Source organism: Trachemys scripta, chromosome 7 (genome assembly GCF_013100865.1).
Source record: "Trachemys scripta elegans isolate TJP31775 chromosome 7, CAS_Tse_1.0, whole genome shotgun sequence".
Lineage (NCBI taxonomy): Eukaryota > Metazoa > Chordata > Testudines > Emydidae > Trachemys > Trachemys scripta.
This window is the reverse complement of record NC_048304.1, coordinates 123,358,199-123,381,281: the sequence shown is the minus strand read 5'-3', so window position 1 is coordinate 123,381,281 and position 23,083 is coordinate 123,358,199. Positions and strand designations below refer to the sequence as shown.

Here is a 23,083-nt window from a genome sequence, read left to right as displayed (position 1 = left end):
AACTAGAGAAGTGATCATAGACAACAAAGGGGATGGGATGCAGATCGGGATAAGTAAGTCCACCCCTTTTGAAAAGGAAAGCCTCAACGGCCAGTGATGGGACACTAGATGCGGAGGGCTCTGAGTTACTACAGAGAATTCTTGCCCAGGTGGGTCTAACTAATCACCATATTTGGGGTCAGGAAGGAATTTTCCCACAGGTCAGATTAGCAGAGACCCTGGAGGGGTTTTTTTTGCCTCTCTCTGCAGCATGGGGCACGGATAATTTGCCTGTTTAAACTAGTGTATATGGTGGATTCTCTGTAACTTGAAGTCTTTACATCATTTCAGGACTTCAGTAACTCAGCCAGAGGTTAGGGGTCTATGACAGGAGGGGGGGGGGAGGGAAATGAGGTTCTGTGACCTGCAATGTGCAGGTCAAACTAGATGATCATGATGGTCCCCCCTTCTGACCTTAGTCTACGAGTCGATGAGGACTGCTGTTTGCTGTGTCGGTACAGCACCTAGAACAATGGGGTCTGGTCCATGACTGGCACTCCTAGGCACTACAGTACAAATCAATACCTGGAATTTAGGCACGGCACCAGGGTTAACATCCACCTCCGTGGGCTCTAATGAACCGTTTTATGTCTCATTCATACCACAGCCCCTTCAGGAGCACAACAGCTCCATAGCACTGTGCTGATTCAATAGGAAGACCACCACCTATTGGCCCACCAATGCCAATCTATGCTGCAACAAACTACATTTTAATGAGTCTTTGTAGTTTTGACTCAACAAATGAAGACTCTAGAGAGTGTGCCTGCCTTCACTGCTCCTGCCAAAGAGTTACGATAGGAATTAGATTCAAGCAGTTCTCAGCAAGCAGGGGAGGCTAACGTACTGTAGGGAAAAGCAGAGCCCAAGAGAGTGTGAGATATAAAAGTCAATTGGAATGAAACACACATCACACTAAAGTTTATAAAAAAATGGAACACCAAAGCCCACAATACTGAAACAAGTTTAATATACAGAACTAGACATTCAAACGAAAGATACGTCACAAAATAAATCCTTGACATTTTCTTCCCCACAGCTTGCATAAGACAAAGCATATGAATGACATTGTTCTTTCAGTGCATAGACCAGAATAGTGGCAGAAAGACCATTGTGAACAGTGCCCTCTGTGAAAAGCTCACAGCTGTAACACAAATGACATTGCTTTTACAAAATCTGCAGTTTGACCAACACAGGAAAAATCAATGCTTGCTGACCCTTTCCCTCTACCTGCCCCCAAAAGCCTGACTACTCAAACACCTGCTACCTAGTTCTTTTTTTGCCATCCTAAACATGGTGTTTATATATTGAGGTGAGAAGCTGGAACACCTGCCATTAATCCAAGAGCACAAAAGTCAGTTTTTCGTTTCTAAGCAAGCTAAATAGAGAAACTAGTAAACCAAAAAACCCCTCCCCTGGGATCCCTCAGTAAAGTTTCAGACCAGGACCTGGGATGAAACACTTGTAGATCTGGTGACTGACCTCCTCCCATTCATAGACAAAAAGTACAGCCATAATCATCCTGCTGGATCTCTCTGCAGCATGGATATGCAATTAGGTTACCCACCTCTTAGATGTGACAGGGGTGAATGTAACTACCTTGAGACGCCTCAACTCTATTCTCCCACACTGAACCCAGGGGAGTTCCATTGGTCCCTATTCAACACCTGTCATGAAAGAATCAGTGAGACAAATGGGGGCAAAGTGCCAAACAACTTGCAGACACCCAGCTCTGCATCACCCCTCAACTTTCTCACCATGAGGACGAAGAGGAGATGCCCAAAGCTGAACTCAGGCAAGACTAAAGCAATGCTGGTAGGAAGAGGGAAGCACTTTGGAGAACTTTAACAGCCCCCATTTTCAAGGGCACCTGCCTTCAAATTATTTCACCGCCACAGAGCTCCTGGGATGTTCCTGGGTGCTCCAAGAGTCATGGGGGCAGAACATGCCTACTTCCATTTGTGACCAACCAGATTTATATCCCATTACATTGGGCATACATCTGGCCACAATAACCTCCAGGCTTGACTGAAAAACTTTTAGCTAGACATGCAGACACAGAGCCTAAAAAAGCTCCCACTGATACAAAACACAGGAGCCCATCTGTTCAGCAACACACGTCACTGAACACATCACCCCTACGCTCTGCTCTCTGCACTCCTTCACCATAGAAAGGGATTTCAGTTCAAGCAGTTCTTGAAATCCTCCATGGGATCAGCCTTGGCTTCCTGAGAGGTTGCTACTCCCTCTGCAACCAGAATCCCCCCCAATTATTACATTTCACTGAAAAATAAAGTGGTAAACAATAGGCTCATGAATGCTGGAGGCAGAAGATCCTCAGGAGCTAGGCCTAGACCATGGAAGCGACAACAGAAATCAGCTACATTAAGTCAGAGGAAGTTTTTGCATTTAGATCCAGCAAACCCTGCCCCTCACCAAATTCTTCTCACAATGAGAAACAACCACCAATTTATAAACTAACCAAGCTCTCTTACAGGCTGGGCAAGATGGGAGACTTCTTTTTATTTCTATTTTTAACTACTTGGCAGATGGGAGGAACCATATACATTGTCTAGGAGATGCTCTCATCCCGCCTGACAGTGGCGGGGCCCTTGGTTATTCGCTCTATTTTCACCGCCTATCCACACTGCAGCAATGCAATACATCAGAGCACGAAACCCTTAGCTCTTAGGAAACTCCAGCTAGTACAGAGCTCTGCAGCATGTCACCTTGGCATCATGGGCTACTGCAATCACATGAAGCCTGATCTCCATCCTCTACACGGACTTCCCATAGAATACTAAGTTCAAGGTCTCAGTCCTTCTCTTCAAGGTACTCAGTGGCCTGGGCCCAGCGCTCCTAGAAGATTGTTAATGCTCTTCAATAAAGACAGTGGTAAAGAGCTCTATTCCTCTGGTACAACAGAATTTTCTACCACAAGGATAAAGCTCTATCTGTGCAGTAGGGCTGGTCTAAGACTGTGGAATAAACTCCCACAGAACTAAGGACCATCACGAACCTTAGCACCTTCCGACTTACAGTGCAAGACAACTTAGAGCTGCCTTCTGACAGAGCAGTATGTACATTTAAAAAAACCCTATCAAACACAAGCACTGTACTGCATACATATTTCTCTCCTTGCAAGGAGAGAACAAATCACATGTTGCAGATTTATAGTCACCTTGCTTAATGCAGTAATGAAAGCATTCAGATACTACAGTAACAAGCATGGTATAAGAACCTCTATAAAACATAATATCTAGATACATTAGTTCCATACTCCAAGTGTATAAGAGCTTGAATAGCTAAAATTGCACTACCCGTTAATAATTTTATCAAAAAGCATTTTCTGTTAAAAACATGTTTACTTCCACAACCCACCTATTGTACTGATCTTGATAGATATGCAACCAAGTTATACATGCGCCATATGTCCCTGATGTTCTAGTCACCTGAGATCCACTAAACTCAACAACCCAGCTGAATTCCCTTCACAGGCTTCAAAAAGTTCTCACAACTGTCACCTTGAATGAGGCTTTCAAGCGCACCTGTGGAGTGCAAGTCCCCACTGACTTTTCAATGGGACTTGAACTCAAATCATTTTGGCACTGCTGAAAAGCCCAACTCACATACCTAAGACCAAAGCACAATAGTAGGGACAAGACAGTAGAGTACAAATGTTTGTTGCCACTGTGCCATCAGATTTTCTTAATTTAAAAACATTTCATTGATCTAGTTTTGTAAACCAAACAATGCTGGTCAGTAAAATAAATTTGTTGTGTAGAAGCCTGAATGTACATCGGGTAGCCACCCTTTCATTTCCTGTCTGTGGTATTGTAGCAACGTGTACCTAACTACCCACGGAATGAGATAAAGTGGCTCTTGGTGCAGCTAGCATCGTTTTGAAAGATAAGCCTCAGTGCAAAGTGCTTATTTGAAGACAGCAGACGCTGTGTGACATTAATTGTGCAATTGGCCTTTCTCCACAGGAGCATAAGCATTATAGGGGGGGCTAGCAGGAGCACAATGGGCTAGCAAAGCACAACAGCCCCGGGTTTGGTCAAAGTTGGCAACAGGCAGCAGTACTGGAGGCAGTACTGAGCTCAGAACAGATGATGGGAATGGAAGGAATTCCTGGCATGACACTCAAGCAAAGTTTTGGGACCATCTCTGTAATGACTGATGGGTTCCCACAGAACCACTGTCCGGTGAGCAGTTCCTTCAAACACGGGAGAGTTGAAAGTGATTGTGTACAAATTAAAAGAGAAAGGAAAAATCCCAGGGTTTACAAAAAAGGCAAAAGGAATTAAGTGAAAAAAGTGCAGGAGTACACGTGCTGTTACTTCAAAACTTCTCGTAAGGCATTGCAGTAAGACAGAAATATGATGTGCAGCAATTTTTCACAAAGTTGATATTTGCCTGACTGCCTGTTTTATGTGCAGAGACATTTAATTAAAAAACAATTCTAGCTTTATTTTCCATTGGAGCTATTAAATAAAAAAAGCAAATTATCAAAGAGGCTATTTAATCTGAAAAAAATCAGCAGTTTCAATGGGCTTTGAACTGCAATACAAACGAGACTGGCTGTCCAAACCCTCACCTACCATTCCTCAGAAATGTACAAGACAGTAGCCTCCTCTTCACATAGTAAGAAAATATATACACATTAATTACAGTAAATAAAAACCAATATATTCGGCACTTTTTTTAAACTTTACACAATGTGAGAAAAATATAAACACTAATAAAATTATGTACAATAATATATTCACAGAATAACAATTGACACTAAAGGAAGCATTTATATAGGACAAACTAGAGAGAGAGAGAGCAGTCCCCTACCCTACATTACCACTGTAATGTTTAGGCTTAAATAGTTCTGTACCCAAACAAAAAAATACCCTTGAGGTAGATTTCTCCAACTCCTGGTGACAGGTTAAGATTTTTTGTCTTTGTTTTTAATAGTGCCATCAGCATGAATCTTGTTCTAACATATGCAGACTTGTGAAAGGCACAAAGATGCTGTGGCTCTCAACTTTATTAATAAATTCACACAACGCCGCTTGAAATGGAGGACAAGAAACAGTCACTTAAAAGCAATTTAGCAGCGAGCGTCAAAAGCAAATAAAATCAGGTAAGGATTCTTTTTTCCTCCTTATAAGTCACTCCACAATTTTATATTAGTTTCTTCTACATATTTACATGTGGGAGCTTTTCTTAAAATGGAGTCTTTTTTGCCTATTTTTTCTGGGAAAGAGTTTGGCATATGAATTTTATTATACAACCATAAGTACAATTCATACTTGCAAACCAAAGAAAAAAAGAGGACGTGTGTATTCTATGTTGATATCACTAGAATCTCTGGGCTTGCCTACACAACCATGCAGCCCACACTAGTAGGCTATGCTGTAACTTCCCCATATAGACCCTGGGAGCGTGAACGAAAAGGTACTTAGTTCACATTAATGCAGTCCTGTTTAAAAGAGGACTACGTTCACACAAACTAGGTACACCTTTTAGTTTGCACCAGCAGCATCCATGTGGGGCAGTGCATACTGCAGTTCACATTCTGGTAGTCTGAACTGGAAGCCCATATAGACATAGCTTAAGTCTTTATTAGCTAAAGATTCTTTGTTGATGTTTCTACCAAATACTTGAACATATCTATTTAAGCACATGTATTTCGTAGATGAAGTGGTATGCTAAGCACACTATAAATAGTGAGTGCCAACATTTGCTCACAAAACAAAGGTATTTTGTCCTTAGAATATTACATACAGTGCAAAGATTTCAACAAGAATTCTGAGCACACCTCTAAGGGCAAAATTTAGCACAAATGATTTTGGACACGTCTAATATGACTTTTACAGCTACTTCCATGCTGGCAAAGTCAAATAAGTTCTCAAATTTTCCCAAATCGCAGCTGACATTTTAAAATTGATATTTTTAAGTTGATATTTTGGCCATTTACAGAAAGGTGCTGAAGTCAGACTACGTACATCAACAGGTGATGTGTGTGTTTTGGATACTGTGACAGCAGATACTAATGTTGCAGCAAGATTTCTCTTTGTAATATTCGTCTTACATACAAGTTAATTTTCTGCACACTGTCACTATATATAAATTAAACAGACTTGGTAAAGCATCAAAGAGGAAAATTAAGTTTAAATTGAAGCTAATACATCACTGTAATGACCTCTTAAATTCTCCTTTGTTTATTGGTACAGCACAGCCATGGAGCAAAGAGAAGTTCAACCATCAATCTGCCGCAACAACTATTTACACTGCAGCCCGCAGCCCTTTCATTGAGGGGCCACCATTCCCTACTTCGCGCACTCAATTCATGGCTATTCATTTTCTAGCTGTGCAAAAGCAATACTTATGGATGCATTTGGGCAGACCAAAAGAAGAAGTATATTACCATAGTTTTACATTGTAGTGATTAGCAAGGGAAGGGAAATGAGAAAACTCTCTCAGCTTTCAATAGGATATAACACTAGTGGCCAATTCAGATAGACATACTGGAGAAGTTTTTTTTTTTAAATCTTGCACATACATACAATAACATTCCAGAAAAATTGTGTACATCTATCATCTATCAAAAAGTCAGAAATCAATTGCAGAGGTTATGTTTTTTCTAGTTGCCTGTACCAAGCTGACGTTTTGATTCAGTCTGTTCTTTGACCAGGCTAGAGTTTCAATCCTCTTGGAAAGTCTTTTGCAGTTGCAAAAGAAGTTCTTGTTCAATTTCTTTCGTTGTTGTTTTCTCTGATCTGGCTTATGTTTCACAAATCCGGCTCCCAGAAATCATGCAGCTTCCCCTTAAAAAAAAAAAAAAAAAAAAAAAAAAAAAAAGAAAAAGAACACAGGAAAAAATTGAGAAACACACATTTTATTTTTGAGAGAGTAATAAAGTGAGTAGATAAATGAGTTAGCTTGAGCTACCTGTATTGCAACTAGACCTGTAAATCCATATAATCTTATTTTAAGCAATAAGCCTACCAAGGAAAAGCAAGTTTTCTAGGCAACAGGCAAACACATATCTAATTAAAAAAACAATCTGAGAATTGCATCATCAGATATTTCCACAAACTGATTTATAGAAAGCTTTTTCAGTGCATCATCCTCTAGTTCCTTTCCTTTCATGGCATTTTCTCTCACACGTAGGGATTCCATTCATTTTACCAATGTTACAATTATGTCGACTTTTCAGCAAGATTGCAAGAGTTATCAATATGCTAACTATGCCAATGTTTAATTATTCAATAATTATTTCAAATAGATTTAAGTGTTTATACATGCTTAAAACTCAATCCAAGAAGCCTCTTTCAGATTACTGGTTTAAGTTAAACAAACTTCCCTTTAAGATAATTTTTATATCCCTGGCTAGTATTAAAACAGTAAGAACAGGTACTCCGATACCATGGCATCCTACTGAGATACTAACCTAGAAATTGATAGAAATAGCCCCAAATCTTGGATATCCAACTTGGATATTTGTACATTCCACACAAGATCACCTACATATCTTGAAGATATATCACTTACAAAGTGCAATCCAAGTATACTATAGTTTACTTGGTCACTCAAGCCATGTGTTAAAAACAAGGTTAAAATCCTACTGAAGTCATAGGCAGGATTTCACCCAAGGATTATAGAAGCACAGCTAGTAGATAGTGTACTTTACTACTGACTCATTTACTAATTAGAAATTGCTTTTTAAAATTGCTACATTATACTTTCAAGTAACACAGAAATTAGTAAAATGCACTTAGCAATAAGAAAAATTGGTTTAACAGTACCTGAGTAGGCCGAGAATTTTGTATCATTTCCTGCCACTTGCCATATATCCTAGCAACTAAGTCTTTGACCTATAAACAAAAATTAATTCATTTAACAATTTAATAGAAATAAAAACAAATGTGAGACTTATAAAGACAGCATATGAAGATCCCTTTTAAAGCTGTGATACAGCAGGACTTTGGGGTGACGGCATTTGAGCTCAATCTAATGCTTATACTCCATGTGCAGATACTGTAGTGATAGACAATTTTACAAGCAAGATGAACTTAATTATCTCAATTTAACACATGGATAATATCAGTGCTAGAGATTAGAGTGAAAGCATTTGCCTGATAATACCAGGGTGTCTCTTTTTGGGTTAGCAGGGTGTAAAACGCAAGTCTTGCAGTTTGCCACTGGATTGACTATCTTGTTACAGTAATTACTCAGGCCAATAAGCAGCAGCACAGACCGCTTCTAAAAGGTGTTCCTCATACATAAGGTCATACTTCATGGCTACCAATCTTGAGTATGCACTTAAATTTCTGCTCTGAAGAGCAGACATTATTTCTTACTCTGCTTGTACAGTACCCAACGCACAGGTACCCCACAAGAGCTACTTCACGACACTACATACAAGCAGAAGTGGTGGGGAGAAGCAGTCAAACAGGAACACAATAACCCCTTCCCACCTCAAGGGTAAGCGAAAGCAGCACACAAAGAGACATGTATGGTGGTGGGGATGCAGTTTAAACTTGAAATATAGTTAAAGTGGGTCTGCAGTATTAACTGCACCAAATAACACCTCTATATAGAATCAATTGTCAATAAAGAGGCTTTTTGAAGGATAGGAATTTAGTGAAGTCTCTAAGCTGGTGCAAAAAAGCATAAAAATATAGAGGTTTGACTTAACTGAACAAAAGGCTTTTGACAGGTAAGGACTGCCATGCCGTTCATCTGCTCTGACGTGGCTTGCTACTAAAGCACATGCAAGTACTCAAGGAACAAACTTGAGACCCTCATAAGTAAAGCACCGCAACATATTTTAAAATAGGTGAGCTAGGCGTAATTCTGCATCACCTTGGGTTTTTTGGTGTCTTAATTAATTATGTATGTATGTAAGTTACTTGTTAATTCAAATAAAAGCTATGGATCACTGTGCAAAAGAATCAGATTACTTTCCCAGTCCTCTGTTTCTCTGCAAGTGCTGCTTGGATAGTTCCCTTAGTCCAAAAGAGTGCTTCCCCCATCAACAATCAGTGACGTCTCTAGGCAGGAAAAAGCAGCAGTATCCAGAGATCCTTGGCCAGAAAAAGAGATAACTGCAATGTGGCCCTGATCTTGCAGTGACTTACTCACATGCTTGACTCCGTGTACTAAAGAGTCCTTCTGACAGCAAATGCGACTATTTGCAGGGCATAGAGTTAAGCCAAATGTGCAAGTCTTGGCAGGATTAGGGCCTACATATATAAAGCCAGCAAGGAAATGTAAGGCAATCATCAGTACTTCTAGAACCTCCTAAGCTGGAGCAGGGAAATGGAACACATTTCAAAGACACCCATCCGCTTACCTTAGTTCTATAAAATAGTCTTGCATCTTCCCGAATATCACACTTCACATGTTTTTCTAAGGCGCCACAGAGCCTCAGTAAGCACTTCTAAATCAACACAAATTCAAAACTGTTTAAGTTCATCACTTCAAAATTAAACTTTATCTAAATCCTAAACAGAAAAATTGCAAACATAGGAAAAGCACACACAGTTTTTGCAGGGCTTTTTCATTTTTTTTGTAGGTTTTTTTCTTTTGTAGTTTTAATTTGAAGCATTTTCTCCAAGACACACATTTGGGTGACCCAGGAGTACTACTAATAGAACCATAAGGTCACTGCTGTTAGGCACCATTAACACCACTTAACTCATGACTAAACATTTTTTAAAACCGTAGTTCCAAAGTTATATTCATTTAGCAGAATTATGCAATGGAAAATGAATTCTAACTGGCTAGTTTTTTGAGTCTTCAATGCCCTAGAAGTAATAAGACCAAAGGTGCCACTCAGAACAAATGTTCACGGAAAGCATTGAAACTACAATAGTCAAAATATAATTTTTCAGCAGACAAGTCAGGTAATCATAGGGCATTTCCTGGAGGAATTAATGGTCTTTTCATTTTTGTGGCAGCTCTCCTAGAAGATGATTAATCTTCTGGCAACATCCTTTTGCTTAAATATGAACTAGGATCCTATTTTACAGGAGTTTTGGACAATGAGAGCTGGTTCCCATATCCAACAGATGCTTCACTGGAGAATTCGGTTTCCTTCCTAAACAAGTCTTCAAAAAAACAGAGCTTGACTTTCCTCTGTGGAGGCTGGAATTGTGTGCTTGGAGGAGGGAAGCTTGCACCTTGAAGCATGGACCTTTTATTTTTGATTAATAAAAATGGAAAAACCAAGAAAGGTCTGAATCTCAAGGTAGGTAATTTAAATGCAAAACATACTAGTGGGTTATGCAAAGGCCTTTCACTTCTAGAAACTGCATATTCCAATCTCTGACTTAAGGTCATCAGAAGTGAAGCAGGCTGACAACATCCTATTCTCCACAGCAGTAGTACCCCGACCTTTTTTCCATTTTGTGGACCACTTCATAAAAGAGACTTCTGTCCTCAATCTCCCAGTGCATCGCTACCAAAAGGTTTCATTCTGTGGACCACTGCTGATCCACAGTAAAGAACCACTGCTTCGGGACATCCACTAGTATCACAAAGATATCACAAGATCCTATGTAGTTGGTACAATCATACAAATATTAGCAACAGATTGGAGCAGACACAAGAATGACATTCTCCGTCTTAAGGGAGTCACGTGATAGTCAGATTTCTTTAGCGACCATGTGGAAGATCCACGGAGTGGCAACGGCATCAGCAATAAGACTGTTCAGATACTTTACAGTAAGCAATTCAATGGGAAGGAATAAAGTAAGACCAAATTACTGTATAGGATAACTGATGTCTCCTGGTCAATATCCCCTCAATAAGAGGATTCTAACCTCCTAGGCCAAAAGAGCTATTGGTACTGAGCCTATAAGGGCTGCTCTATTAGCCTGCAGTTGCTGCACTCCCATACTTAACTCTGCTCTGTTAAATACTTTGCAATATCTAGAGTGGGTCAAAACATTTTTGACTAAATATTTGTCAAAATGTGCTGTTTCAGAGCTGAAACTTTTGCTGAGATGTATCGATTTCAAAAAGGGTTTGGCGCGAAGGTTTCCGAGGTCCAGGTGGACTGTCACGTCACTTACAGAGACCTGAAACAAAAATCTAACCTTTTTCATCCGAAAACAGACATACACAATTCTGTTTCGTGAAAGTGTTTGAAAGAGAGGATTATTCTCCCTTGGTATCCTGCTGTTAATTGATTTATCTTGTTAGACTGACCTAACACTTGGTAAAGCACCTCCATCCTTTCATGTATTTATACCTGCTCCTGTATTTTCCACTCCATGCATCTGATGAAGAGGGTTCTAGCCCACGAAAGCTTATGCCCAAATAAATTTGTTAGTCTGTAAGGTGCCACAAGGACTCCTTGGTTTTTTTGCTGATACAGACTAACATGGCTACCACTGAAACCTGTCACCTTGTGCAGTAACTGAGGTTTTTCGAGAAGGTTGTCCCTATGCATGCTCCACTTTAGGTGTCTTGATGCCCTGCGCTTGGAATTGGAGATTTGTGGTAGCAGTGCCTGGCTGGGCCACACACATGCTGTAGCCGTCTCACGCTGTTCTGAGTGGTTACATAGAGGTGCGTAGCCAACCGTCCCTGTTTCTTTTCTACCCCTGAGAATCCGCATGAAACTCTGAAGTAGAGGGGAGGAGGGAGGATAGTGGAGCATCCACAGGGACAACCATCTCGAAGAAAAGACGGTTACTCACCGTTGTAACTGTTGTTCTTCGAGATGTGTTGCTCATATCCATTCCATTAGGTGTGCGCGCGCCGCGTGCACGATCGTCGGAAGATTTTCTACCCTAGCAACACCGGCGGGTCGGCTGTGGAGCCCCCTAGAGTGGCGCCTTCATGGCGCTGAATATATACCCCAGCCGACCCGGCGCCCCCTCAGTTCCTTCTTGCCGGCTACTCCGACAGTGGGGACGGGGGGCGGGTTTGGAATGGATATGAGCAACACATCTCGAAGAACAACAGTTACAACGGTGAGTAACCGTCTTTTCTTCTTCGAGTGCTTGCTCATATCCATTCCATTAGGTGACTCCCAAGCCCAACTTAGGTGGTGGGGTCGGAGTGAGACATTGCTGTGTGCAAAACCGCTGATCCGAATGCAGCATCGTCTCTGGACTGTTGCACTAGTGCATAGTGAGCTGTAAACGTGTGGACTGATGACCAAACCGCCGCTCTACAAATGTCCTGTATCGGAACATGTGCTAGGAAAGCAGTCGAGGAAGCTTGGGCCCTCGTGGAGTGAGCGGTGAGGTGCGGTGCTGAGACACCTGCCAGGTCATAGCAAGTCCGGATGCAAGACGTAATCCAGGAGGATAGGCGTTGTGAGGAGACCGGTGAGCCTTTCATTCGGTCGGCCACTGCAACGAAGAGTTGCGTCGTCTTTCTAAAGTGCTTTGTGCGGTCAATATAGAAGGCCAGGGCCCTTCGTACGTCCAGGGAATGCAAACGTTGATCCTGGCGAGTGGCATGTGGTTTAGGATGAAAGACCGGGAGAAATATATCCTGGTTGATATGAAAAGGAGAAACCACCTTAGGGAGAAAGGCAGGATGTGGACGAAGCTGCACTTTATCCTTATGAAAAACTGTATAAGGGGGCTCAGAGGTAAGCGCCCTGAGTTCAGAAACGCGCCTTGCTGAGGTGATGGCTACGAGGAAGGCTGTCTTCCAGGATAGGTACAGAAGTGAACAGGTGGCCAGTGGCTCGAATGGAGGACCTGTGAGCTTGGAGAGAACCAGGTTGAGGTCCCACGTTGGGACGGGCTGACGTTGTTGAGGGTACATCCGGTCTAAGCCCTTGAGGAATCTAACGACCATCGGGTTAGAGAATACCGAGGACGCGAGTTCCCCCGGGTGAAAGGCCGATATAGCGGCCAGGTGAACTCTAATTGAAGATATCGCCAACCCCTGTTTTAGGGAGAGGAGATATTCCAAAATGAGAGGAATGGGTGCCTGCAACGGGGATGTGGCTCGTTGTTCGCACCAACAGGAGAACCGCTTCCACTTGGCCAGGTACGTGGTCCGTGTTGAGGGCTTCCTACTGCTCAGCAGAATCTGTTGGACAGAGTGCGAGCATTGCTGCTCTGCCTGGGTGAACCATGGAGCAGCCACGCCGTGAGGTGGAGTGATTGCAGGTCGGGGTGACGCAGCCGGCCGTGGTCCTGAGAGATGAGATCCGGACATAATGGAAGCGGGATCGGTGTCTGAACCGAGAGTTCCAACAGTGTGGAGTACCAATGTTGTCTCGGCCACGCTGGAGCGATCAGAATTACCTGTGCCTGGTCTCTGCGCAATTTGAGCAGTACCTTGTGGACCAGAGGAAACGGAGGGAAGGCATAAAACAGGTGGTCTTTCCAGGGAAGGAGAAACGCATCCGAGAGGGAGCCCGGAGCTCGACCTTGTAGGGAGCAGAACACGTGGCACTTCCTGTTGTCTCGAGATGCAAACAGGTCTATCTGGGGAAACCCCCACCTCTGGAAGATGGAATGTATGATGTCCGGACGGATAGACCACTCGTGCGTCTGGAATGACCTGCTGAGTCGGTCCGCTAGAGTGTTCTGGACTCCAGGGAGGAACGATGCCGTGAGATGGATTGAGTGGGCGATGCAGAAGTCCCACAGGCGAATGGCCTCTTGGCATAGAATTGACGAACGTGCTCCTCCTTGCTTGTTGATGTAAAACATGGCCGTGGTGTTGTCGATGAGAACTAACACACAGCGGCCACGTAGGAGATTGAGGAATGCCTGGCACGCCAGGTGCACCGCCATCAGTTCCCGAACATTGATGTGTAGGGCCAACTGGGATGCAGTCCACAGGCCCTGGGTATGATGTTCGTTGAGATGGGCACCCCAACCCAGAGATGACGCGTCTGTGACCAGGTGCAGAGAGGGTTGTGGGGCGTGAAATGGTATCCCCTCGCAGACTACATTGTGATCTAGCCACCAGGTGAGGGAGGCCAGGACCGAGTTCGGGACCGTGACCACCATGTTCAGGCTGTCCCGATGTGGACGGTATATTGATGACACCCAGGTTTGAAGCGGGCGAAGCCGAAGTCTGGCATGCCTGGTTACGTACGTGCAGGAAGCCATGTGACCCAGCAGGGTAAGGCACGACCTCACCGTGGTAGTTGGGAAGGCCTTGAGTCCTTGAATGAGGTTCGTGATGGTGCCAAAGCGGTTGTCTGGCAGGATGGCTTGTGCACGTCTGGAGTCTAGAACTGCGCCGATGAATTCTATTCTCTGGGTAGGTTCTAGAGTGGATTTGTCCTTGTTGAGTAGGATGCCCAACTCGTTGAATGTGTGCACTATTCTGTGGACATGAGCTTGAACTTGCTCCTTGGTGCGACCGCGCACCAGCCAGTCGTCTAGGTACGGGAACACCTGTATCCCTTGCCGACGAAGGTACGCTGCCACGACAGCCATACATTTCGTGAACACTCTTGGGGCCGAGGATAGGCCGAAGGGAAGGACTGCAAATTGGTAGTGCACCGTGTTTACCACGAATCGCAGGAAGCGTCTGTGAGGCGGGTAAATTGCGATATGAAAGTAAGCGTCTTTCATGTCGAGGGCGGCGAACCAGTCTCCAGGATCGAGGGAAGGGATGATGGCCCCCAAAGAGACCATGCGGAACTTCAACTTTACTACGAATTTGTTGAGTCCGCGCAAGTCCAAGATGGGCCGCAGACCTCCTTTGGACTTGGGGATCAGGAAGTAACGGGAATAAAATCCCCTGCCCCTTAACTCTATCGGAACCTCCTCTATGGCCCCCATGGCAAGGAGCGTAGAAACCTCCTGTATAAGAAGTTGCTCGTGAGAAGGGTCCCTGAAGAGGGACGGGGAAAGGGGGTGGGAGGGGGGGATAGAAGAAAACTGGATAGCGTATCCCCTCTCCACCGTGCGGAGGACCCAACGGTCCGAAGTTATAAGGGACCAAGCACAGTGGAAGTGGGAGAGGCGATCCCGAAAGGAGGGAGCTGGATCCTGGGGGATGACTGGGGCGCCGTCCTCGACCGCACCTTCAAAAGTTCTGTCTAGGACCTGAAGGTGGTCTTGGTGGCCCTTGGTTCTGACCGGGTTGAGGGCCAGCCCATCTTCTCCTACCACCTCGCCCTCGCCTTCTGGCAGGGTCCTGTCTCTGACGAGGTGGAGGGGGGTAAAAACGTTGAGGCTGGGGCCTAAATGGTCTGTGCTGGGGACCCGCAACATGCATCCCCAAGGAGCGCATGATTGTCCTGGAGTCTTTGAGGCTCTGCAATCGGGAGTCCGTCTTCTCCGAGAACAACCCCTGTCCTTCAAAGGGCAAATCCTGTAGGGTCTGCTGTAATTCAGGGGGCAAACCCGAAACTTGGAGCCAGGAGGTCCTGCGCATAGCGATACCTGCGGCCAGGGTTCTTGCAGCCGAGTCCGCTATGTCCAGGGAGGCCTGTAAGGAGGTCCGAGCCACCTTCTTACCCTCCTCAACCAAGGCCCCAAACTCTTCCCTGGACTCTTGGGGAACCAATTCCTTGAACTTCCCCATAGAGTTCCAGAAATTAAAGTTGTAGCGGCTCAGGAGCGCCTGCTGGTTAGCCGCTCTAAGTTGCAGCCCTCCAGCTGAATAAACTTTACGGCCAAACAAATCGAGCCGCTTAGCCTCCTTTGATTTGGGCGCTGCAGCTTGTTGACCGTGTCGCTCCCTTGCATTCACTGATGACACCACCAGTGAACACGGTTGGGGATGAGTATACAAGTACTCGTAGTCTTTGGAAGGGACAAAGTACTTTCTTTCCACCCCTCTCGCTGTAGGTGGGATAGAGGCCGGGGTTTGCCATATCGTAGTTGCGTTCGCCTGGATCGTGCGGATCAGGGGCAACGCCACTCTTGATGGGACATCCGCCGCGAGGATATTTACAATGGGGTCCTGCACCTCCACTATCTCCTCCGTCTGTAGGTCCATGTTACGGGCCATCCTACGTAACAGGTCCTGATGAGCCCGAAGATCTATCGGGGGTGGACCTGTGCACGACATGCCCGCCACTGCCTCATCCGGAGAGGAAGAGGAAGATGCCTCTGGTGGTAAGGGATCCAGGGGAGGATCCTGGTCTCCGTGTTCCTGGGTCGGAGCATCACCTGTCCTTGGGTCCGGAACGTCAGGTGGTGTAGATACAGAGGCCTCCATGCCCCCTGGAGGAGGGTGAGAGATGGTGGACTCTGGGGCCCTTGTATCAGAGTGACCCGAGCGAGAGGTTGTTGGAGCCCCTTGCGCCTGGTGGTATGCCCACGGGGTCCAGAATGACCAGTGCGATGGGCCCTGGTCAGGGTCCTCTGCTCCCTCTTGCCAATGGCCTAAATCTCGCTCCCCGGCTTGTCCCTGAGGGGGGTATGCCGATCTTGGCAGGTCCTCAGAGGAGCGAGACACCGATCTCGATGGCCATGGCGGTGCCGACTGCGTCGAGACGAATCCCGTAGGATACGGTGCCGTCCGGTGCCGATCTAGAGATGTTCTGTCTCTACGCGGTGCCGGTGATCGGTGCCGAGATCGCGATCGGTGCCGATGGCCTCGCCGGTGCCGGGAGTCGGACCTGGATCGAGACGATGACCTAGAGTAAGCCCGGTGCCGGGAGCGGCCTCTCGAAGTCGAGCGTCGATCGTACCGGTGCCGAGAGCTACGTCTCGACGTTGATCGGTGCCGACGATCATAACGGTGTCGAGATGTAGAGCGGTGCCGCGATGATCTTGGCCGCGAGTACGACCGGTGCCGAGGTGATATCCGGCGCCGGGACTGCGAGCGGCGAGGGGACCTGCTTCGGGACCTAGACCGGTGCCGCGGTTCCAGCCCTTGCGATGGAGGGCGCATCAAGGCAGGTTTTCCCCTAGATTGGACCGGGCGAGTCAACGGTGCCGACGGTGCCGGCTCCGTGAGGGCGATCAGGTCTCTCGCCGTCGCGAAAGTCTCCGGTGTCGACGGGAGGCACCGTATCACCGCCGGTCTCAGTGGTGACTCTGTCTGCACCGGACTCAACGGCCTTGGAGCCGGAGTCGACGGTGCTGGAGGCACCTGTTTTCGGTGCTCTACAGGTGGACACGGCTCTACCCCCGGCACCGGGGGAGCCGGCGTCTTCGGCACTGAGGTCCCCGCCTTATGGGATTTTTTATGTCCCGGGGATGATGAACGGCGCCGAGGCACTTGTTGTGAGTGCGGTGCCGATGAGGTCCGGTGCCGTGGAGGCTTGTCTGCCGTGGTCGGCATGGTCGGTGCCGCTGGGGCACTACGCACCGAGGTGCTAGGTGCCGGGGCCTGGCGCGCCGATGGAGCGTCCGGGCTAAGTGCTGCCTCCATAAGGAGTTGCCGGAGTCGAAAGTCCCGCTCCTTCTTGGTCCTCGGTTTGAAGGCCTTGCAGATCTTGCACTTATCTGTTTGATGGGACTCTCCCAGGCACTTCAGACACGAGTCGTGCGGGTCGCTCGTTGGCATAGGCTTAGCGCAGGAGGCGCACTGTTTGAAGCCGGGAGCCTTGGGCATGAGCCCGACCACGCGGCCGGGGAAAAAGGGGGGAGATAACCTCCTTAATCCCCCTTTTTTAACTATATAACTATAAACAAGTGAATAACCAACTATATAACTATAAACAACTAGAACTACAACTATAACTGTGAATAACTGGATAAGCTAGGGAGAGTGGAGAACAGCTACGCCGCGCTCCACAGTTCCAACCACCGTCAGGGGCGGTAAGAAGGAACTGAGGGGGCGCCGGGTCGGCTGGGGTATATATTCAGCGCCATGAAGGCGCCACTCTAGGGGGCTCCACAGCCGACCCGCCGGTGTTGCTAGGGTAGAAAATCTTCCGACGATCGTGCACGCGGCGCGCGCACACCTAATGGAATGGATATGAGCAAGCACTCGAAGAAGAACCTCCATTACTGCACAAGGTGAGTAACAACCTCCTCCTCCTCCGAGGAGTGTCCATGTGGGTGCTCCACTTTAGGTGACTGTTGAGCGTTGCCCGTCAGTGGAGGGGAGAGGCTTCAGAGTTGGTCTATTGATGCTGGATAACATCTTAAATCCAAAGTGAGCATCTGATGCTGATTGTTGTTCTAAAGCATAGTTTTTAGTGAGAGTATGGACTGACGCCCAGGTAGCTGCTCTACAAATGTCAGTGATAGGTCACAGATGCTGCCACTGCTCTGGTGGACTGTGTATGAACTCCCGCTGGAGATGGTACATTTTTGTTTTGGTAGCACATCTGGATAGATCGATGGTGGAGAACCCCATAGTTTGAATATGGACTTGAGAATTCCAGGATCCATCTCCCATTCGTGGGTTTGTGAGAAATCCCTGCTTAGTACATCCGCTATTGTATTCTGACATCCAGGAAGATAGGATGCAGATATCTCTATGTTGTTGGTGATGCACCAATTCCAAAGTCGTATTGCCTCTGTTCTACTTTGGAATGAAAAAACACAATTGTTCTCCAGCCAGCTCCACTGATCTCTTACACAAGTAAGAAATGTTTTCCTCTAATATTTAACAGAATTTAAACTGTGTCCCTATACAAAAAAACACCATCATAAGTAACTTGAGCCAGTTACTTACCCTTTGATTAGAATTCACAACGTCAAAACAACTAACTTCACTGACCAAGTGAAGAAGACTGTAGGTCAGGTAGTATGCCTAGAAAGAAGCCAACATAATTAATACTTTTAATACCACAAGTATGAACTTGAATCTTTGTTAAATTCAGAGTGCAGCCACCCTCCTCTGAAACTACACCACTGATAACTGATTTTAGGATCATTTTATTTTAGTGCTATAATATCTAGTTTTAAGCCCTCAAGAAAGCCAGATCATCAAACATGTATATCTGAAAGTTTTTCAAATTATTTATTTAGGCAGAGTATGGGCAGGAGCACTGGAAAATACAATTTAGGAACAATTTTACATGGGTCCCTACATGACCTGAAAGGTCTTCTGTATTTCCAATTATAATTAAAACAAACTGGATGGATAAAATGGGTAGCTATGTTTTTCTCTCCTCTTACCCACCCAACAACAAACACGTATACCAAGACCCTGAAGGAATGGCTTTCAGACAAAGCCATCCTACGCAATCTCCAGTCTTCCAATATAGGCAAAGAATAATATTAATGCAGAGTAGTCAACTTTTATATAGACTGTAAGCTCTTTAGGGTGCAAAGTGCCTTATTATGTGCAAAGCATTTTTCATGCAAATACAAACCCAACCTCATCTGGCCGCTAAGCACTACCATAACTTGAATAATAAATAAATAAATAAAATATCTCAGCTCAAATGAATGGATAAAAATACTACGGGCAAGATACTGCAAGGCATTCCATACACAGAACCCCTCACGCACTTAACTCTAAAATTATGACAGTCAGCATGTTCCAAATTACAAAATAAATGTGTAGGAGGACTGCAAATCACTAGTCCTACACATATACCTGCTGCTCTAGTTCTGTATGATCGCACTCTCCAGTGAGGTCATCCTGCTGCTCCTTTCTTGCTTCTATCTTTTTCTTTAACAAGTTAGAAGGCTTCATCTGCACCAGATACTGATATAGAAGAGACATCTATATAAGAGCAAACAAACATTCTAGGAATTAGTATAGTTTACTGACATTGCACAGCTCAATACAGTATAAACAACAGACCGCCACCAGTCGGAGATTATTTTGTCCACTGAAATGAAAACAACATCTAAAATAGTAGGTAATTTTACTCTATTCACAAAACAACAAGTTAATTCTTGTGTGTTTCCACCATTAAGCCAACACTATGTTAGTAACCAAGGGCTGATTTTTGCATGAGAAGCAATAAGCGGGAGAAATTTGCAAAGGGCAGGGTACCATTTTTGTCAGAAAAATGGATCTTAAGGAGTTAACATTTAAAAAAAAAAATCACATATTACAGAATAAAGCAATGATACCGTGGAATAAGTCAGGGAATTGAAAAGCTATATTTAACAGCATACATCACTATTGATTTACAGAATTTTAGAAATCTAATCTGTCATCTTGCAGATCTCCTAAAACATAGCAAATATCAGCCTCAGAGAGTCAAGACCAAGATGTAAATTAAACACAGTTAATCACTAAATGGCAAAATGAAACAAAACCCACAAACATACACACACACACAATTTTAACAAAAGGTATGTATACCGTACCTGCAGGTCACTGGTAACAGGTAAACTTGTATACTTTTTGTTAAGAAGCTTTGAAATTATCGTTAGGCTAAGGTGTCGTCTTATTTGTCTGAAAGAGAAGTTTGTTTTTAAAAAAAGGAACATCTCAAATAAGTGCTTTTTACATTGCATATTGGACAAAATATGATTTCCCTAAAGTATTTAGCATGTGCTTTTTTGCATAGCTAGTGCAGATCTTCCAGTTTCACTAAATAAGGGTAAAAGGCCCCAAAATAAACAAGTGGGTAAACATCTGTCCGGAGTTTCCCTCCTGCTGCTGCAATCCTTCTCATGCACATGTCGATGTCATCTCAGAGGCTTGCCTCTAAGCCCACAGCGCAGGACACAGGCCCTCTCTCTCCAGGAATGTTATACCAGCTTCTATTTATGGATCCTTGGCTAGTTGAGATATTAAAATACTGACAGATCTCACTCAATTCAATAAGACAACCGAATTTGCTCCAATCCCTCAGACAGAGACACACCTACAAGATTTTTATCAAGCATTCTTAAAACTATAATACTCACCTGGGGAAGTGAGGAAACAGATTGACAGAGCGAGATGGGTACCCAGAAATCACCTACTACAGGACAGGCCCAACAAGGAAAATAACAGAACACCACTGGCCATCACGTACAGCTCCCAGCTAAAACCTCTCCAGCGCATTAATCAACGATCTACAACCTATCTTGGAAAATGATCCCTCACTCTCACAGATCTCGGGAGGCAGGCCAGTCCTCGCTTACAGACAGCCCCCCAACCTGAAACAAACAAACACTCACCAGCAACTACACACCACACCACAGAAACACTAACCCAGGAACCAATCCCTGTAGCAAACCTCGTTGCCTACTCTGTCCCCATATCTACTCTACCACCACCATCAGAGGACCCAACCACATCAGCCAAACCATCAGAGGCTCATTCACCTGCACGTCTACTAATGTTATATATGCCATAATGTGCCAGCAATGCCCCTTTGCCATGTACATTGGCCAAACTGGACAATCCCTACATAAAAGAATAAATGGACACAAATCAGACATCAGGAATGGTAACATACAAAAGCCAGTAGGAGAATACTTCAATCCTCCTGGACATTCTATAACCGGTTTAAAAGTAGCTATACTTGAACAAAAAAATTTCAGAAACAGACTTCAAAGAGAAACAGCAGAACTAAAATTCATTTGCAAATTTAACACCATTAATCTGGATTTGAATAGGGACTGGGAGTGGCTGGCTCATTACAAAAGCAGCTTTGCCTCTCCTGGAATTGACACCACCTCATCTATTATTGGGAGTGGACTACATCCACCCTGATTGAATTGGCCCTGTCAACACTGGTTCTCCACTTGTGAGGTAACTCCCTGCTCTCCATGTGTCCGTATATAACGCCTGCATCTGTAACTTTCACTCCATGCATCTGAAGAAGTGAGGTTTTTACCCACGGAAGCTTATGCCCAAATAAATCTGTTAGTCTTTAAGGTGCCACCGGACTCCTTGTTGTTGTTGTTGTGGATACAGACTAACAAGGCTCCCCCCCCCCCCCCCCCCCCCCCGCCGGGGTGGCAGGCCACCACCTCCCTGCCACTGTGGCACCCCCCAGGTCGCCCTCCTCCCCAAGATTTAATCAGGGGTATATTGTACAAGTCATGGACAATTCACGGCCCGTGAATTTTTGTTTACTGCCTGTGACCTGTCCATGACTTACTAAAAATACACAGGACTAAAAAATAGCCTTAGGCATGAGCGTTGTAATGATGCTCACTCTACAATATGGTAACACTGTGTTACTGTATAAACAGCTCTCTAAACAAAAACACTGTTGTAATAATTGTTTTGTTTCCAATATTTATATGGCAAGGATTTGTAAACCTATTAATACTTCCTAAAAAGATAAATAGGGAAAAAACTGACATTACTACTTTCAGAGAGCATTCAGACATCAGAGTGATTGAAAAATTGATGTCAGAAAGAATCTCAAGTAGTTAAGCCCTTGCAATAGAGCTAAAGTGTGTTTCAAGCTCAAGTACTTAAGCCTATGTACTAAAACTAAGCTTGTGGTCTAAGAGTTAATCACAAATTACATATATAATTATTGAATCATAGAAATGTAGGACTGGAAGGGACCTCGAGAAGTCATCAAGTCCAGCCCCATGTGCTGAACCAGGACCAAGTAACCCTAGACCATCCTTGAGACAGGAGTTTGTCCAACCTGTTTTTAAAAACCTGGGAAGCTTATTCCAGAGCTTAACTACATTTATAGTTAGCTCGTTTTTCCTAACATCTAACCTAAATCTCCCTTGCTGCAGATGAAGCCCATTACGCTTCTTGTTCTACCTCCAGTGGACACAGAGCAATTAATCAGTCTTTAATATATTTGAAGATTTATTAGATGCCCCCTCAGTCGTCTTTTCTCAAGATAAAAAAGCTGGGCATGTTTTATAAATCTTTCCTTATAGGTCATGTTTTCTAAATCTTTTCTCATTTTTGTTGCTCTCCTCTGGACTCTCTAATTTGTCCACATCTTTCCTAAAGCTGGACACAGTACTCCAGCTGGGGCCTCACCAGTGCCAAGTACTGTGGGACCCAATTTCCTCCCATGTCTTGCACACAAGAATCCTGTTAATACACTCCAGAATATTAGCCCTTTTTGGGACTGCATCACATTGTTAACTCATTCAATTTGTGATCCAATATAACCCCCAAATCCTTTTCAGCAGCATCACCTAGCCAGTTATTCCTCATTTTGCAGTTGTGCATTTGATTTTTCTTTCCTTAATGAAGTACTTTGCACTTGTCTTTAGTGAATTCTATCTTGTTGATTTCAGACCAATTCTCCAATTTGTCAAGATCA

At 44.7% G+C, this 23,083-nt stretch overlaps 1 protein-coding gene across 2 annotated transcripts in view; it reads right to left on the bottom strand.

The window, feature by feature from the left end:
* Positions 1–987: 987 nt before the first annotated feature.
* SLF2 (SMC5-SMC6 complex localization factor 2) overlaps positions 988–23,083 on the bottom strand; it is a 65,864-nt gene continuing 43,768 nt past the window's right edge. For both annotated transcript variants that reach the window (XM_034775689.1, XM_034775691.1), the window contains exons 15-20: positions 20,208–20,295; positions 19,483–19,611; positions 18,613–18,690; positions 9,389–9,475; positions 7,839–7,907; positions 988–6,857 (exon numbers count right to left, since the gene is read on the bottom strand). In XM_034775689.1, the coding sequence (XP_034631580.1) occupies positions 6,822–6,857; positions 7,839–7,907; positions 9,389–9,475; positions 18,613–18,690; positions 19,483–19,611; positions 20,208–20,295 (487 nt within the window). In that variant the 3' untranslated portion in view covers positions 988–6,821. The remainder of the gene's footprint in view (positions 6,858–7,838; positions 7,908–9,388; positions 9,476–18,612; positions 18,691–19,482; positions 19,612–20,207; positions 20,296–23,083) is intronic.